The sequence below is a fragment of the Pristiophorus japonicus genome, chromosome 7 (assembly GCF_044704955.1).
Source record: "Pristiophorus japonicus isolate sPriJap1 chromosome 7, sPriJap1.hap1, whole genome shotgun sequence".
Taxonomy (NCBI): domain Eukaryota; kingdom Metazoa; phylum Chordata; class Chondrichthyes; family Pristiophoridae; genus Pristiophorus; species Pristiophorus japonicus.
Genome location: NC_091983.1, coordinates 24,633,415 through 24,649,318, shown reverse-complemented (window position 1 = coordinate 24,649,318; position 15,904 = coordinate 24,633,415). Strand labels below are relative to the sequence as shown.

Here is a 15,904-nt window from a genome sequence, read left to right as displayed (position 1 = left end):
ACTGTCCTGACTCAGCAGATATAAGGCAAAATATCATCGCAAGAGGTTTTAGGCCATTTTAAGTGATGTGTTTAATGCTTTAGTCTTTTGTGGTTAATGCTTCCCACCGCTGCCCGCCTCCCCTCCCCCCCCCCCCCCCCCCCCCCCCGGTCTCTGGCTGTGCCTGCACTGAACTTTAGGTAAGGTTTTTCAGAACTTACAAAAGTGGGCACTTACTCCATTCTAAGTTAGTTTGGAGTAAGTTTTCACTGCCTAAACTTGCAAAACAAGCTTAAGTGGCTGGACACACTCCCTTTTGGAAAAAAAAACTGAACTAAAACGAAACTAAACTAACTCACTCGAACTGGAGCAAACTAAATGCCGAGAACTGCAATTTCTAAGATACTCCAAACTAAACTAGTTGCTCAAAATTGGAGCAACTCCACCTGAAACTTGGGCCCATTCTTATAAACTCTGGAGAATGTAGGCCTAGTCTACTCAATCTCTCCTCATAGGACAATCCCCCCCCATCCCAGGAATCAGTCTGGTGAATTTTCGTTGCACTCCCCCTATGGCAAGTATATCCTTCCTTGGGTAAGGAGTCCAAAACTACACACTACTCCAGATGCAATCTCACCATGGTCCCATATAATTGCAATAAGCTCAGAGGCAGGTAAGAAATTATCTGGCTTGAGGGCATGCCAATTTAATTTTAAATGATTTTTACATAGCTGAAGGAGCGATGTGGCTGATTCAGCATCATCAAAACCATCTTGGAGCCAAGTTCTGATAAAAGGTCGTACCAAAATATTAGACTGATTTTCTCCTTTTAGATGCTTAATAACCTGCGTATTTAAAAGGTTTTATTTTATTTAAAAAAAAACATTTAAAGTATGGGACCAGAAATGAGTCATAAATAATAGCGGTAAAGATTTCTGGTGATGTTCCTTGGTTTACTATTTTTAACAACAGCATTAACCTATTGATAAACTGGTTGATCCCTCTGTAGACAGAAATTACTGGCAAAAATGTTACCTTCAACCAGTGGCAGAAATAATTGCTGCAACAATAATTTACATTTGTATAACATCTTTAATATAGAAAACATCCTCAGGCACTTCGGAATTACTGCAAAGTAAGTATATGAAAATGTAATTTGCAGGAAAAGGCTTGGAGTGCTGATTTTGCACACTCCAGTGAACACGATTGATTGCCTCCAATCTGGACTTTGCAGTCTATATATTAATGATTTAGTGTCACTTCTCGCATTTCTTGTGGATGTTGACAGCTGTAATATGGTGCACAGGTTCCTTTTGGATATACCATAAACATGCAAGTACACTTAACAGTTTATAAAGTTACAGAATATAAGCTGGGTTCTACAGCTCACCCCACGCACATTCGTGCCCTGCAGTACAATCTGAACTATTGGACCCTCTGTGCAATTACCTTAAGTAAACTCATCATTTACTCCATCCCCACCAAGCCCTGATCGTTCTGCCAGTGAAGTGACAAGAATGCTCAAAGCTTCTTGCATTCACAGCAAGTGACCATTTCCTGATGTTTTGTTTTGGAAGAAATGGCTGCTCTCTCCTTGAAGAAAATAAATCTTCATGAACATCAACCAGGATGCCCCAGAATGTTTCTCTGAGAAAAATGTAACTTTTTAGCGCTGCATTTTAGCACCTCGATGACTGATTTGGGGATAAACAATAAACACACCTGTGATTGACTAGAACCATCAGATCATAAGCCTGAATTTTTTGTGCAACCGATCATGGAGGCAAAGTAACATCTGCATCAAACAGCCTTCACTTTAACTCTCCAGTGACTTGTTTCTGACAGTTGCCTAACCCACCTTCCAACTCACTTGGTTGATGCTAACTACCTTGAATTCTTACAAAAACTGAATAATTTCTTGTAACATTTGAACAAGCTGATTTAAAAAAAACTGGTGGTTGCATACATGCCAAACACTCACTTCCATTTCTGAAGTTGCAACAAAGACAGATCTGCGCATGTATGCTTCAATGCATATATGACGCTTTGGTCTCCAACTAATGAAATTGCAAATGATTGGAGAAGAGCTGAAGAGTAACTTATTTCTGATCAGTAAAGTTTAAATAGCAAATAGTGAGTACCAGGCTTTTGTTAACATTTAAAATTTAACTGGTGCATTTATGTTGCAGGAAATGCCCATAGTTGCCTGTGTCAGGCTATCCTTCCAGGTAGTCTTGCTTTTGATGCTAGGTAAATGGTTGCTGACAGAAACTTTAAAACTGTGCTTGTGCAATATAGTAGTTTGAAAATGAAACTGGCTAATGTAGGAACTATGCATAACTAGGTCATTTTTTGCAACACTCTCAGCTTGGCTCAGTAGTAGCAGTCATTTCTGAATTGGGAGTTTGTGGATTCAAGTTCCACTCCAGGACTGAGCACTGAAGGTCTGCTGCATTGTCAGAAGTACCATCTTTTGGATGAGATGTTACACCAAGGTCTGCATTTCAGCTGGGCGTAAAAGATTCCATGGCACTATTCAAAGAGCAACAAGGGGGTTCTTTGTATCTTAGCCATGGATTCATCTCTCAACATCCCATCATTTGTTGTTTGTGGGATCTTGGTGTGTGCAAATTAGCTGTCTCATTTGCCTACAAAATACAGATTGCATTTTACAATTATTTGGCCATGAAGCAGCACTTTGGGACATCCTGAAAACATGAATACAAGTTTTTAACAGCAACAGGAATGGAAATAGATATTACATTATCTATTTTTGGAAGAAATTTTGTGAAGTAAATGGACTACAAAATTGCAGTTTTAGTACTGAGGCAATGTAAGAAGCATTGAGAGTTAAAGGCAGAAAGTGCCCTCTTTCAAAAGAGCGGCGAAAACTCACCTTGTGATTCTGCGAGCTCCTCAGGACGTCTTCGTACTTGGCGTGGCGCAGCACAAGGGGTCGGGGGCGGAGCCAGGTCCCGGCGCTGAAAACAGTGCCGGATCTCTGCACATGCGCGCTAGAGTGTGCGCGCATGTGCAGTAGTTCCTCGTCCCCGAGGATGCGGGGGAGGGGCCCGAAGCACGCCGGCCCTAGCCCTGGCGAAATGGGCTCACCGGGTGAAGATCAAACTCTGGCCTCCCTCCCTCCTGTTCAGCTCCTGCTCTCTTCGCCCCCCCCCCCCCCCCCCCCCCCCCGGTTCAGCTCCCGCTCCCCCAACCTCCTCTCCTGTTCAGCCATCTCCCCTCTTTCTCTCTCTTTCCCCCCCCCCCCCCCCACCACGTCGGCGGCGATTCCGCCCGCCCGGCATCTTGCTGGGGACGGGCCCCGCCCGAAGTCTTTGGCGGCCCGGCTTCCACTCGTTGGCGGGGCCCGTTCATCCTCTTCCCTCCCCCCCCCCATTCCCCCTCTCTTTCTCCCTCTCCTCCCTCCCCCTTCCTTTCTCTCCCCCCCCCCCCGCGCCTCCTCCTTTCTCTCTCCCCCCCGCCTCTCCTCCTTTCTCTCTCCCCCCGCCTCTCCTCCTTTCTCTCCCCCCCGCCTCTCCTCCTTTCTCTCTCCCCCCCCGCCTCTCCTCCTTTCTCTCTCCCCCCCCGCCTCTCCTCCTTTCTTTCTCTCTCCCCCGCCTCTCCTCCTTTCTCTCCCCCCCGCCTCTCCTCCTTTCTCTCCCCCCCGCCTCTCCTCCTTTCTCTCCCCCCCGCCTCTCCTCCTTTCTCTCCCCCCCCGCCTCTCCTCCTTTCTCTCCCCCCCGCCTCTCCTCCTTTCTCTCCCCCCCGCCTCTCCTCCTTTCTCTCCCCCCCGCCTCTCCTCCTTTCTCTCCCCCCCGCCTCTCCTCCTTTCTCTCCCCCCCGCCTCTCCTCCTTTCTCTCCCCCCCGCCTCTCCTCCTTTCTCTCCCCCCCGCCTCTCCTCCTTTCTCTCCCCCCCGCCTCTCCTCCTTTCTCTCCCCCCCGCCTCTCCTCCTTTCTCTCCCCCCCGCCTCTCCTCCTTTCTCTCCCCCCCGCCTCTCCTCCTTTCTCTCCCCCCCGCCTCTCCTCCTTTCTCTCTCCCCCCCCGCCTCTCCTCCTTTCTCTCCCCCCCCCCGCCTCTCCTCCTTTCTCTCCCCCCCCCCCCCGCCTCTCCTCCTTTCTCTCCCCCCCGCCTCTCCTCCTTTCTCTCCCCCCCCGCCTCTCCTCCTTTCTCTCTCCCCCCCGCCTCTCCTCCTTTCTCTCCCCCCCCCCGCCTCTCCTCCTTTCTCTCCCCCCCCCGCCTCTCCTCCTTTCTCTTCCCCCCCGCCTCTCCTCCTTTCTCTTCCCCCCCCCCCCCCCCCCCCTCTCCTCCTTTCTCTCTCCCCCCCGCCTCTCCTCCTTTCTCTCCCCCCCGCCTCTCCTCCTTTCTCTCCCCCCGCCTCTCCTCCTTTCTCTCCCCCCCCGCCTCTCCTCCTTTCTCTCCACCCCCGCCTCGCCTCTCCTTTCTCTCTCTCTCTCTCTCTCTCTCTCTCTCTCTCTCTCTCTCTCTCTCTCTCTCTCTCCTCCTTTCTCTCTCTCTCTCTCTCTCTCTCTCTCCTCCTTTCTCTCTCTCTCTCTCTCTCTCTCTCTCTCTCTCTCTCTCTCCCCACGCCTCTCCACCTTTCTCTCTCCCGCCACACTGCCGCACCAGCAATGTCTGTACTTGTTCTGTTTCAATTTCAGTGGTTTGGCACTCTCCTTCAGATATCCTGTGCCATATAAAGGAAAGGCAGCTGCACTTTTGGTTGAGGCAAGCACCAAGTTATTTGGGGGAATTTACCAGCTAATTCTCTTGTAGGATTTAGTTGAGAAAGAAGTTTCTTCTGCTAAAGGGCAACTTTATGTGTGTCCATCGTGTTCCTACGAGCAAATTTGAATGTCTTCTGCCTGCAGCTTGGTGTCATTTTGCATTTGCAGAATGCCATTTTTGCTGTTGTAGCTGCCTTTGAAGTTAACTGTAGTCCATTATTAATAACTTTTATTTATATCGCACCTTTAACATAGTAAAACGTCCCAAGGCATTTTACAACACGTTAGATATTGATCTTTGTGGAAAAGAGAGAAAAAGCCTGAGAACGAAGTGTAAAAAGAGGTTAAAGGCTCGGGTCCATTATTTGAGTGTACTTGCAGTGTCAAAATCTGAACTGTTCCAAATCTCAACTGCTATTCTTCACAGAGGGGTGTGTGCGCGCGTGCGGGGTGTGTGTGCGCGTGCGGGTGAGGGGTGTGTGTGTGAGGGGGGGGTGGCATGTGCGGTGAAGAAATAGTGAGTAAGCCACAGAAAATAAGCATGTTTATACTAGAAGCTCAATATTTTAATAGCTGCATATCTTGGGCAATGGAAATTATATAATTTATAATACAGAAAATGATTAGCTTCCTGAAGGTTTTACTGAAAGTGACGACATTTGAAGGCAGCTTAGTGGATTCTCTCTACGTCAGTGACCCGGCCCGGCCGGGGTGGGGGGAGGCTGGTGGGGTGAGAGCGAATTTGACAGGTGGAAACATGAATGCTGCCAACTTACTGACAGACACTCTCCCAGAGCCTACAAATTAATTCTGAGAAATCCATGATGCAAGATGTTATGAACCATGCGTCTATTTTTAATTAAAAAGTACAAGGAGCCAGAAACGACATTACATGCATTTTAAATCCCTCCATGGTTTATTAATATATTCAAACAGCTACTCTTTTTACATTTTAAATTTATTGCTCAGTCTCCATTTCAAAAAGTAAGCTTGCTGGGTTGGCTTAATTCCGCGCACAAATTTTAAAGCAAAAACAGGCCCATACACTGGCCTGTCTGCATTCTGCTGTTAGCTGCGCAGGAACAGTTACGATCACTTCAAATCAGCTAATTTTATCAAGTGAGACTTATCTGAACCCCAGCCTCCCATAGTTCCTTTGAAGGTGAGATGTAAATATCAAGTAACTGACGGTCTGAAATGTATCCAAACTGATTAACCTATTAATGCTGCAATTGCAGAAATGAACTGCGTTCTGTTACGAGTGTATTTGCTCATGGTACAAGAATGTATTTTATGGTTATAGTTTTTCATTAATCATTTTACTATTTCACTTTGTATGTTCTGTGCATTATATATTTTCTTTGTATAATACTGTGAACTTTAAAAAAAAAAAAAAAAAATACTTTCAAAGTAGTGTGTTGTAACCTGGTATTCAGCATGTGTTGCCTGTGTTCATATAGAAAGTATTTGGATGTGTTTTAAGGCTGCTGCTGGACTAGGAAGCAAAGATAATTAATGTTCAGGGAGAAAGTAACATTTGACTGGTTTCAAACTTGTATAAGTACAGAAGGCACTCATTGAGCAGTAAACAGCCTCTGCCTCCCTCTTGAGGTTTAGAAGTGTGCTAAACATGTCTGGTCTTAAAGCATGTGCAGGAGTCTCAACACTGCAGACCTCAGACCCCCTTATACTGAACGTCAGTGTTCCCAATTTTCACCAGTGAAGGCAACCGCTGTATCTTAATTGGATCCTAAAAGCAACTTTATTTACACACACAAAGTTCCTATGTAAAAGTCTTCGGCTGTGTCAGTTCTCTTGGCATGTAATGTTTTTAACTTATTTCATTTGTTTTTTTTTAAATGCCCTCTAGTGCATGTGTCTCAGTTGCATCGGATTGGTTCAAATGTTGTACAGGTTGAACCACTCTTATCCGGGACACCCTTATCCGGCACCATTCCCGGGTGATGCATGTGTAGAACGTGGCCGGTCAAAATCCTTCCTTCCCCGGTCTCGGAACATACATTTAAAAAAAAAAATTCATCCAGGGTACTCACCAATATAATCGTTCTCCTCGATGCCGGGGTTATGGGCTGTCTTCTCCTCGTCGTCCTGCTGGAACCCTGCAGCCACAGTCCTCGGGCTGGTCGCTCCTCCCCACAGCACACTGTCTGGGGGTCCGGGCCGGCGGGCTTCGTCCTCGGGCCGACCGCTCCTCCCCACAGCGCACTGTCTGGGGGTGGTCCGGGCTGGTGGGCTGCGTCCTCGGGCCGACCGCTCCTCCCCACAGCGCACTGTCTGGGGGTCCGGGCCGGCGGGCCTCGTCCTCGGGCCGACCACTCCTCCCCACAGCGCACTGTCTGGGGGTCCTCGGGCCGACCGCTCCTCCCCACAGCACACTGTCTGGGGTGGTCGGGCTGGTGGGCCACGTCCTCGGGCCGACCACTCCTCCCCACAGCACACTGTCTGGGGTGGTCGGGCTGGTGGGCCTCGTCCTCGGGCCGACCGCTCCTCCCCACAGCACACTGTCTGGGGTGGTCGGGCTGGTGGGCCACGTCCTCGGGCCGACCGCTCCTCCCCACAGCGCACTGTCTGGGGTGGTCGGGCCGGCGGGCCTCGTCCTCGGGCCGACCACTCCTCCCCACTGTGTTCCCTGTGAGGGGTCCGGGCCGGCGGGCCGCGTCCTCGGGCCGACCGCTCCTCCCCACAGCGCACTGTCTGGGGGGGTCGGGCCGGCGGGCCTCGTCCTCGGGCCGACCACTCCTCCCCACTGTGTTCCCTGTGAGGGGTCCGGGCCGGCGGGCCGCGTCCTCGGGCCGACCGCTCCTCCCCACAGCGCACTGTCTGGGGTGGTCGGGCCGGCGGGCCTCGTCCTCGGGCCGACCACTCCTCCCCACTGTGTTCCCTGTGAGGGGTCCGGGCCGGCGGGCCGCGTCCTCGGGCCGACCGCTCCTCCCCACAGCGCACTGTCTGGGGGGGTCGGGCTGGTGGGCCACGTCCTCGGGCCGACCGCTCCTCCCCACTGTGCTCCCTCTGGGGGTCCGGGCCGGCGGGCTGTGACCTCGGGCCGCGCCGACATTTCGGGGTGCGCTCGGGCTGCCGACCTCCTCCCTTTCTCCCCCCTCCCTGGGCCGATGACCTCCCCTCATCCAGCAAAATCCCTCGTTCAGCATAGGCCAGGTCCCAAGGGTGCCAGATAAGGGAAGTTCAACCTGTATTCCTAAAATGAGCAACTAACTTTGGGAAACCTACCCATGAACAAGTAGCAAGGTAAACTTGTAATCGAAAGTAGCAAGGAGGTACGAATGTTACCAATCCAGAATCTGTTAACTAGTTCCCTTTAGGCTCCTTAACGTGGTATATTTTTTGAAAATCCACTTGCAACCTTACTTTGACACTAACCCTGAGGACATAGTACTCTACAAAAGCAAAATACTGTGGATGCTGGAATCTGAAATTAAAAACAAAAAATGCTGCAAATACTCAGCAGATCAGGCAGCATTTGTGGAGAGAGAGAGAAACAGAGTTAAGGTTTCAGGTCGATGACCCTTCGTCAGAACTGGAAAAAGTTAGAGATGTAATGTGTTTTTAAGCAATCCAGCCTATCACAGACCTTCCCTTTTGCTCTTTCCTCCCCATCACCCTTTCCCTGTCCCTACAATTGCTTAAAAACCTGCTACATCTCTAACATTCTCCAGTTCTGACAAAGGCTCATCAATCTGAAACGTTAACTCTGTTTCTCTCTCCACAGTTGCTGCCTGACATGGTATTCTAAATGTTTATAACTTACATTTTAAAACAATGACACCAATTTGCAAGCATAAAGCTTACCTACACAATTGTTTTTCCTGTATTTGAAATCTCTAACCAAATTTCTCATTGGAGGCTTGTCCTATCTCGGGCCTGGTATTTGAGGTGATCAGCCTTCCTACACCTATAACTCATCACCAACCTGAAGGTAGAGACTGACCCATGTTTTAAAAAAAAAACTGCCAAGTGCCAGTGTTGCTGTGCAGAATGTATCCGTGTTGCTCTGCACGCAGGATGTGCACTGCACTTTCCAAACTATCCTTTTGTGCTGAGTTCAATGAGTGGCACCAATGGGGGTCTGCCTAACATGTTTTTTTTTCCAAATCTAACTAACTGCAATATTAACATTCATAGTGTGCTAAAACATACTGTTGGTAAACCTGCCCCCAAACTCTTTACTCCGGTGATGGAAAAGGACTGATGGCATCAAAGCCAATGGAAGCAGTTTTTACAAATGGTGCATACTTGAAAGTAGCTGTGAATTTTCTGTGTATGAAACTTTTGAACTAAAGCTGATGTAACCTTGACTGGAAAAACAATAGGGCTTGTCATCTATAAACATATGCTACGGCATATCCAGTCAATCCTGCTACACATAACGGGAAACTGACCCTGCTCAGTCCCTGCTTTAGTTTGGGCCTTATGTTTCACTTCTTTTCCTGTGCTTCACTCCCCATTCAACAGCACCACTCTTTGGCCTGTGCTTTGGTCTCTGCCTGAGTAATGCCAAGGGAGATTTATTTGGCTGTCAAATGCTTGCGTGCCCAATCTCTGCATGATAGGATAGTGCATGAAAAGGCGCATACTTTCACTGCAGAGCTGTGGACAAATGCAGCTTGTTTGGCACGATGACTTGGAAACAGAAACTTAATGCAGACTGGTCAAGTTTGAGGGTGACACTAGACTGAGGCGACTGTCTAGATAAAGCAGTGGATTAAAATCTGCAATTGGACAAATTAGTGAGAAGTGGAATTCAATACAGATAAGTACACGGCATCAAACCCAATACCATACACGTTGTACAGAGTACAGACAGGCATGCTAATGAGCAACCTGCACAGGATCAAGGTCTGAACACAATGTCCCTAAGAAATGTGACTGATTCAACCATTAGAAATAATGGGCTTTGTCATCATGACCAGTCTGTAAACTTCCACACGTTACCCTCAAACATGAGGTAATTTTATAATTTCTCGGTGGTGAAGTGGCTACATCTGAAGGCTTCCCCTTGGAAATATGTATAGCTCTAGACAGTATATTTTTCTCCCCTCAGAACAAGATCTCAGAACTCCTCTCCTCTTCTCCATTGCCCGGACATTGGGCAGACTCAAAGTGCCTGAAGCACTGATATGAAAGTGCTAATGGCTTGCAGCAATAGTGATTGCAAGAAAGAACAGCCAATAGACCTCCAGCCTATTCCTGGTCCAAAGTTGCTGAAATTAAGAAAAGGGACTTGTCTTCAGAGCTGCTGCCTATCTATCTTACATGTCTGATTAGAGTGAGGCTCTCGTAAGTTCTTAACTACTACTGAGTGCCCCAGTGGTGAATGAACAGGAAAGTGGTGCAGTAGGGCCGGGAGTGACCTTTTCTGACTCATTTGTCCGTTCTGGGCCAGCTCCTATTGCAGGTACAGGCAGTTCCTCTGCTCTCTTTTCCCCCACCCTCCCTTCCTTTCCTGAAACAACCCTGAAAATCCTAAGGCAGCATAAAGGGGATGGAGACCTGGTGTCATGGATCACCACCACATTCCTGTCCAAGTGCCCAGATATTACGTGTTTGGCACTGACTGCAGGATTATCGGCTCCTTTGTTTCAGCCATCCAGCTGACGTCAATGTAAAATTCACTTTACTTCATCTAAAATCCTATTAAAAATCATGTGCTATAGAAATGTTATTATTTGAATCGTGGTACATTTCTCCTTCCATCATAAGCATCAATCTTCTTTGTTTCCTTCTAATAAAAAGTTCATGGAACTTGGAACAGCTGCATTATGCAACCCTGTGTACAAACTACTAAGCTATCTTGAATCTTAGTACTTTTGAAGATGACTGTATTTTTATGAATTTCCATTGTGACATCGCAATTTGATCTGGGTATAGTGTCTTAAAGACCTCGTAAATATAAGCTACAGCACTGGTTTTCCTTTGTTGTGACTACAACAGCCAATTTATAGACCGCTAGGTGTCTCAACCAGAAAATGAAAGGATGGCCCGATGACCTGTTTTGGGTTGAAGGAGGAAGGTCAGCGAGAACAGTGGGGAAAGTTCCTGCGCTCTTTGAATAGTGTAAAGTGGTTGTTTACATCTACCTGAACAGATAGTATGGGCTTTGGTTTGACTTCTCATCTGAAGGACATCCCTTCAGACAATGTAGCATTCCCATTGTGGTGCTGCACTGGAGCGTCAGCCTAGATTATGTGCTCAAGTTCGTAGTGGGCTTGAAGTATAAAATTTTGATTTTTAGAACATAACAAGAAATAGGAGCAGGAGTAGGCCATTTGACCCCTTGAGCCTGCGCTGCCATTTAATAAAATCACGGCTGATCCGATCATGGATTTAGCTCCACTTCCCTGCCCGCTCCCCATAACCCTTTATTCCCTTATCACTCAAATATTTGTCTATCTCTGTCTTAAATATATTCAATGACACAGCCTCCACAGCTCTCTGGGGTAGAGAATTCCACAGATTTACAACCCTCTGAGATGAAATTCCTCCTCATCTCAGTTTTAAATGGGCGGCCCCTTATTCTGAGATTATGCCCCCTAGTTTTAGTTTCCCCTCTCTGCATCCAACTTGTCGAGCCTCATTATCTTGTATGTTTTGATAAAATCACACCTCATTCTTCTGAACGCCAATGAGTATAGGCCCAACCTACTCAACTTATCTTCATAAGTCAACCCCCTCATCTCCAAAATCAACCTAGTGAACCAATTAAAGTATATCCTTCCTTAAATACGGAGACCAAAACTGTGCACAGTATTCCAGGTGCGGCCTCACCAATACCATGTACAGTTTTAGCAGGACTTCTCTGCTTTTATACTCTCTTCCCCCTTACAATAAAGGACAATATTCCATTTGCCTTCCTGATTACTTGCTGTACCTGCATACTAACCTTTTGTGTTTCATGCACAAGGACCCCCAGGTCCCTCTGTACTGCAGCACATTGCAATTTTTCTCCATTTAAATTGTAATTTGCTTTTCTAATTTTTCTGCCTGAGTGGATAACATCACATTTTCCCACATTGAACTCCATCTGCCAAATTTTTGCCCACTCACTTAGCCTGTCTATATCCCTTTGCAGAATATTTTGTGTCTTCCTCACAATTTGCTTTCCCACCCACCTTTGTATCATCAGCAAATTTTGCTACGTTATACTCGGTCCCTTCATCCAAGTCACTAATATAGATTGTAAATAGTTGAGGCCCCAGCACCGATCCCTGCAGCACTCCACTAATTACTGTTTATCAACCAGAAATTGACCCGTTTATTCTGACTCTGTTTTCTGTTAGTTAGCCAAACCTCTATCCATGCTAATATATTACCCCCAACCCTGTGAACTTTTATCTTATGCAGTAACCTTATATGTGGCACCTTATCGAATGGTTTCTGGAAATCCAAATACACCGCATCCATTGGTTCCCCCTTATCCACTCTGCTTGTTACATCCTCAAAAGAACTCCAGCAAATTTTTCAAACATGATTTCCCTTTCATAAAACCATGCTGACTCTGCTTGACTGAATTATGCTTTTCCAAATGTCCTGCTACTGTTTCCTTAATAATGGACTCCAGCATTTTCCCAACCACAGTTGTAAGGCTAACTGGTCGATAGATTATTGCTTTCCGTCTGCCTCCTTTTTTAAATAAGGGAGTGACATTTGCGGTTTTCCAATCGACTGGGACCTCCCCAGAATCCAGGAAATTTTGGTAAATTACAAACAAGACAGCCACTTTTAAGACCCTAGGTCCAGGGAACTTGTCCGTCTTTAGTCCCATTATTTTACCAGTTTAATACAATCACTATCACTACTTCTTTAGTGATAGTGATTGTATTAAGTTCCTCCCTCCCTATAACCCTTTGATTATCCACTATTGGGATGTTTTTAGTGTCTTCTACCGTGAAGACCGCTACAATATATTTGTTCAATGTCTCTGCCATTTCCCTGTTCCCCATTATTAATTCTCCAGTCTCATCCTCTGGGGGACCAACATTTACTTTAGCCACTCTTTTCCTTTTTATGTACCTGTAGAAACTCTTACTATTTTGTGCTAGTTTACTTTCATCATCTATCTTCCCTCTTTTTAAAAACTTTTTTTGTCGTTCTTTGGCTTTTAAAAGTTTACGAATCCACTACTCTTGACCACATTGTATGCCCATGTTTTTAATTTTAACCATCCCTTATTTTCTTAGTTAGCCACGGATGGTTATCCCTTCACAGTCTTTCCTTCTCACTGGAATATATTTTTGTTGAGAGTTATGAAATATCTCCTTAAATGTCTGCCATTGCTCATCAACTGTCCCACATTTTAATCTATTTTCCCAGTCCACTTTGGCCTACCCTGCCTTCATGTTGTTTTAGTCTCCTTTATTTAAGCTTGGGACACTGGTTTATGATCCAACTTTCTCATCTTCCAACTGAATTTGAAATTCAACCATGTTATGGTCACTCATTCCGAGAGGAATATTTACTAGGAGATCATTTATTAATCCTGTCTCATTACACAGTACCAGATCTAAGATAGCCTGTTCCCTGGTTGGTTCCGCAACGTACTGTTCAAGGAAACTATCCCGAATACACTATGAACTCTTCCTCAAAGCTACCCTGGCCAATTTACTTTGTCCAATCAATATGAAGGTTAAAATCACCCATGATTATTGCTGTTCCTTTTTTTTTTTACAAGCCTCCATTATTTCTTGATTTATACTCCGTCCAACAATGCAGCTACTGTTAAGGAGCCTATAGACTACGCCCACCAGCGACTTTTCCCCTTTATTATTCCTCATCTCCACCCTAACTAATTCAACATCTTGATCTTCTGAGCCAATATCGTTTCTCACTAACGCACTGATCTCATCCTTTATTACAGAGCTACCCCACCTCCTTTTTCTTTTGTGTCCTTCCGAATTGTTATTTACCTCTGAATATTTAGTTCTCAGCCTTGGTCACCTTGTAGCCTCGTCTCTGTAATGACTATCAGATCATACCCATTTATATCTATTTGTGCCGTCAACTCACCTACTTTGTTACGAATGTTGTGTGCATTGAGATAAAGAGCTTTTAAATTTGTTTTTTTACCTTTTTTTCTGCTTTGACTCCACTTTCTGATTCACTTTTATGTTTATACATTCTGTCCTTTCCTGTCACACTTTCCCACAGTGCTACCCTTCTCCTTATTCTTTGACTTTTAAAATTTCCGCTCACCTGAACCCTGAACGTGCCAACAACTGAGCCAAGCTTTTATTTATATTCATACTACTTGCTTGTATATCAAGTCACAACATACAAATCTTTTCTCTAACTTGAAGTGAGCCTTATTTATTCCATTTAAAATGATCTTGTCTCATTGAAATAACATCAGCTGAGAATTTCTCAAATTTATTCATGTGGCTGAAGAGGGTTGGTGTTTACTTGCATTAATCAAAGTTCCTTTAGATCAGAACCATCCATTTATGTGACCTGAGAGGTCAAAACCACAGCCGTACTTTTATGAAGGCATCGCAAAACAACTTTCCTTGCTTGCATTTGGAAATTGTGAGCTGCTTTACTTCTTTAAAGCCAAACATCTATTCCTGGAGAGCTCAAAAGAACAACCAGACCTGCATCAATTGCTGCAGAACCCATTATTTCTGGGGTACTCAGTTCAAGATGAAATGCAAAATAAAACATGAAACAAAGTGCAGTACTTTGGTGCACGATTTAGCATGTTGAGAGCGAGCCAGCAAATCTTTACCGAAGTGTAGATGTGTGGGAAATGTTGATTTTTAATTAAATGTTCTTATTCTTAAGCATTTAGCAACCCAACTGCTTATAATCACTACTTAATTGGGAGATTAATTCTCATGAAAATTTTTAACAAAGTTCAGTTATACTGTATACTACTTGTGCCTTTCTTATGAATGGGATAACATGTACTGAAAAAATAAACCATGGGTGAACTTTGGACAGATAGTTCATACTATCCAAGGGCTAACTTTGAGCATATTTTGCATTAACCTCCATTCCTACAGCCAATGTTTACTGTGTGTCATTTATGATGTATAGTTTTAAAAAATGTCATGTGCCTATTTCAAATCGAGTCTGCTAAAGTAAATTAGTGATGGAAATTAAGTTACTTGGATGTGTGACTGGATCTAAGGGCAAAATGTCTTCTGCATGAAGCATGGCTGACCCATGATCTGCTGCTTGGCAGGAAGTAAAGTGAATCTGGCAGATATTGTAAGTTATGATATAACAATAATTTCAAACATGATGCTTTTTTAAGTGGCGATGCTAAATATTTAATGCAAGTGTTGTATGTTGGATTTATTCTGAGATCATGTTTCTAGGTCTCTGGTATGAGAACTGGTTCTACTGACTCTAAGGATTCGGAGACCAAGGATGCAAAAAAAACACATTTAGTAAATGAACGGCTTGCAGGACAAATAACAGGAGCATCACAAGCACCTGAACACAAGAAAGACAAACTACTCAAAGACCTTACAGCCACCCGGCTTGGTCAAGGAGAGAAGCTTCCAAAACTAGGTGCGTGAAAATGATTTAGAGCAGATCAGTGCACATACTAAGTGGCAAAAAGAATGTAAATACTGTAACTTTAATGGGAAGGAAGTAATTCTCCATGTCTATTGAAAAATTATACATGTTGAAAAATATATTTAATAAAAATGCCCAATTTATCGAATGCACTCTTCCTACCCTCAATCCCTTCATTGTGTTGAAATTGTGTCCTGTTCTAACTCCAATCTTTTCAAACCCTCAAATATATTTTTTTCTTCCACAATCTTCAGACTTTTAACATCTAAAGTTGGTGTTGCCTTATTACTTCTTCCTTAACTTCGCATATTTGTTTCAAATTTGGTGACCTTTACTCTCTGAGCCTTGGCTCTTCACCTCCGTTTCTCACATTAAAACAAATGTTAACACCTACTGTATCTCACCATGTCGGGTCTCCCTGAAGGAGGTCAGGAGAAATTTCTTTGTTATTACCAGAGCAAGTAGTCGAGGCTGCAACCGCGCATCTTTTTAAGGGAAAATTGGCTAAATATTTGAAGCAAAAGATCTTGGACTATGGGAAGAGAGCAAGATCGTGGGATTAATTTTGGATTGCTCTTCTAAAGAATTGACGGACCGGGTGGACTGAGTGGCTTCCTTCAATGCTGTAAACTTCTCTGGTTC

At 45.2% G+C, this 15,904-nt stretch overlaps 1 protein-coding gene across 4 annotated transcripts in view; it reads left to right on the top strand.

Annotated features, from left to right (window-relative positions):
• The window catches only part of phf3 (PHD finger protein 3), a 142,399-nt gene that overhangs the window by 48,403 nt on the left and 78,092 nt on the right, over positions 1–15,904 (top strand). For all 4 annotated transcript variants that reach the window (XM_070884866.1, XM_070884865.1, XM_070884868.1 and 1 more), the window contains one exon: positions 15,058–15,253. In XM_070884866.1, coding sequence (XP_070740967.1) covers positions 15,058–15,253 — 196 coding nt within the window. The remainder of the gene's footprint in view (positions 1–15,057; positions 15,254–15,904) is intronic.